The sequence below is a fragment of the Pan paniscus genome, chromosome 9 (assembly GCF_029289425.2).
Source record: "Pan paniscus chromosome 9, NHGRI_mPanPan1-v2.0_pri, whole genome shotgun sequence".
NCBI lineage: Eukaryota > Metazoa > Chordata > Mammalia > Primates > Hominidae > Pan > Pan paniscus.
Window position 1 is genome coordinate 58,146,089 of NC_073258.2, and position 2,924 is coordinate 58,149,012.

Here is a 2,924-nt window from a genome sequence, read left to right on the forward strand (position 1 = left end):
GTTATGCTACTTCTAAGACAATCTCCTTCAATTTTGAAGATGAATCCGTTTCATCTTACATCAAGTAAATCACTCTTTACTTGATGATTATAAATACATTTCTTAAATTTGAAAATGAATAACACTATTGTATTTGTCATAAAAATACAAATTGAAAAAAGTGACTTGAAATATAGAGCCATTTCATTGCAAGAAATCTCAAAGATTTCCCTTCTTTTCTGGGTCCTTCTCTTGGTCATTTCTAGACTTTTACTAGCCATGACACTAGGAAACAGCACTGAAGTCACTGAATTCTATCTTCCGGGATTTGGTGCCCAGCATGAGTTTTGGTGTATCCTCTTCATTGTATTCCTTCTCATCTATGTGACCTCCATAATGGGTAATACTGGAATAATCTTATTCATCAACACAGATTCCAGATTTCAAACACCCATGTACTTTTTTCTACAACATTTGGCTTTTGTTGATATCTGTTACACTTCTGCTATCACTCCCAAGATGCTCCAAAGCTTCACAGAAGAAAAGAATTTGATATTATTTCAGGGCTGTGTGATACAATTATTGGTTTATGCAACATTGGCAACAAGTGACTGTTATCTCCTGGCTATGATGGCAGTGGATCCTTATGTTGCCATCTGTAAGCCCCTTCACTATACTGTAATCATGTCCCGAACAGTCTGCATCCATTTGGTAGCTGGTTCATACATCATGGGATCAACAAATGCCTCTGTACAAACAGGTTTTACATGTTCACTGTCCTTCTGCAAGTCCAATAGCATCAATCACTTTTTCTGTGATGTTCCCCCTATTCTTGCTCTTTCATGCTCCAATGTTGACATCAACATCATGCTACTTGTTGTCTTTGTGGGATCTAACTTGATATTCACTGGATTGGTCGTCATCTTTTCCTACGTCTACATCATGGCCACCATCCTGAAAATGTCTTCTAGTGCAGGAAGGAAAAAATCCTTCTCAACATGTGCTTCCCACCTGACCGCAGTCGCCATTTTCTATGGGACACTCTCTTACATGTATTTGCAGTCTCATTCTAATAATTCCCAGGAAAATATGAAAGTGGCCTTCATATTTTATGGCACAGTTATTCCCATGTTAAATCCTTTAATCTATAGCTTGAGAAATAAGGAAGTAAAAGAAGCTTTAAAAGTGATAGGGAAAAAGTTATTTTAAATCAGCCCCAGTTGTTAACATTCAGCTCAACAAATCATCCAACATAGCTGTTCTGCCAAAATTTAATTTTTCCACAATAAGGAATATGTAGAAAGATGTCAAATTAATAATCTAACATCACTTCTAGAGGAATTTAAAATACAAAAGCCAACAAATCCCAAAGCTAGCAGAAGAAAAAAATAACTAAAATCAGAACAGAACTGAACAAAATTGAGACCCAAAATTTATACAAAAATTTAATGAAACCAAAATTTGGTTTCTTGGAAGAATAAATAAGATTGGTAGGCTGCTAGCCAGATTCACAAAGAGAAAAGAGGGAATATCTAAATAAGCACAACCAGAAAGAACAAAGGTGACATTACAACCAATCCCACAGAAATACAAAAAAATACTCAGAGACTATTATGAACACTTCCATGCAAATAAGCTAGAAAATATAGAGAAAAATGGATGGATTCCTGGGAACATACAGCCTCTCAGGATTTTATCAGAAAGACACTGAAACCCTGAGCCAATCAATACCAAGTTTTGAAATTGAATCTCTGCTAAAAAAAAAAACCTACCAACCAAAAAAAAAAAATCCCAGACCAAAAGAATTTGCTGTCAAATTCTATCAGATGTAAAAAGAAGAGCTGGGGCCAATTCTAGTGAAACTATTTGGAAAAATTGAGGAACAGGGACTCTTCTGTAACTCATTCTATGAAACTAGTATCAGCCTGATACAAAAACCTGACAAAGACACAATGAAAAAAGAAAACTGCAAGCCAGTATTCCTGATAAACATAGATGCAAAACCATCAATGAAATACTAGCAAACCAAATTCAACAGCACATCAAAAGTTAATTCACCATGATCAAGTAGGCTTCATTCTTGGATGCAAGATTGGTTGAAAATGTGCAAATCACAAAATGTTATTCACTACCTAAACAGCATTTAAAACAAAAACCATATGATCTCAGTAGATGCAGAAAAAGCCTTCAATAAAATGTTACCTTCTTTTATAATAAAAATTCTCAACAAAATAGGGATCAAAGCAACATACCTCAAAATAAATGCCAGCTATGGCAAATTCACAGCCAACATCATGAATGGGCAAAAACTGAAAGCATTCCCCTTTGAGAACTGGAACAAGACAAGGATGCCCACTCTCACCACTGCTCTTCAAGATAGTTCTAAAAGTCGTAAGCAAACCAACGAGGTAAGAGAAAGAACCAAAAGGCACCCAAATAGGAAAAGAAGAAGTCAAACTATCTCTTTTTGTGGACTATATGATTCTATATCTAGATAACTCTAAAAACTCTGCCAAAAGGCTCCTGGAGCTGATAAATGAATTTACTAAATTTTTAGGTAACAAAATCAAAGTACAAAAGTTAGTAGCACTTCTAAACCCCAATAATATTAAGCTGAGAGCCAAATCACAAATGCAATCCAATTTACAATAGCTACCAAAAGTAATAAAAATATTAGGAAAACATCAGACCAATAAAATAAAATATCTCTACAAAGAGAGAATTATAAAATACTGTGCAAAGAAATCAGAGAGGACAAAAATAAATGGGAAAACAGTCCATGCTCATGGATTAGAATAATCAATATCATTAAAATGGCAAAACTGCCCCCAAGCAATCTACAAATTCAATGCTGTTCCTATCAACCATCAATGCCATTTTTCACAGAATTAGAAAAACTATTCTAAAATTCATATGAAACTGGAAAAGAGCCCAAATAGTGAAAG

The 2,924-nt window shown here is 34.7% G+C and overlaps 1 protein-coding gene across 1 annotated transcript; it reads left to right on the forward strand.

The window, feature by feature from the left end:
* The first annotated feature begins 258 nt into the window (after positions 1-258).
* On the forward strand, positions 259-2,541 carry LOC100971962 (olfactory receptor 5AK2). Its single transcript, XM_003826441.5, has one exon. It carries the CDS (start codon positions 259-261, stop codon positions 1,186-1,188), a length of 930 nt encoding a protein of 309 aa, XP_003826489.3. The 3' UTR covers positions 1,189-2,541.
* The last annotated feature ends 383 nt before the right edge of the window (positions 2,542-2,924 follow it).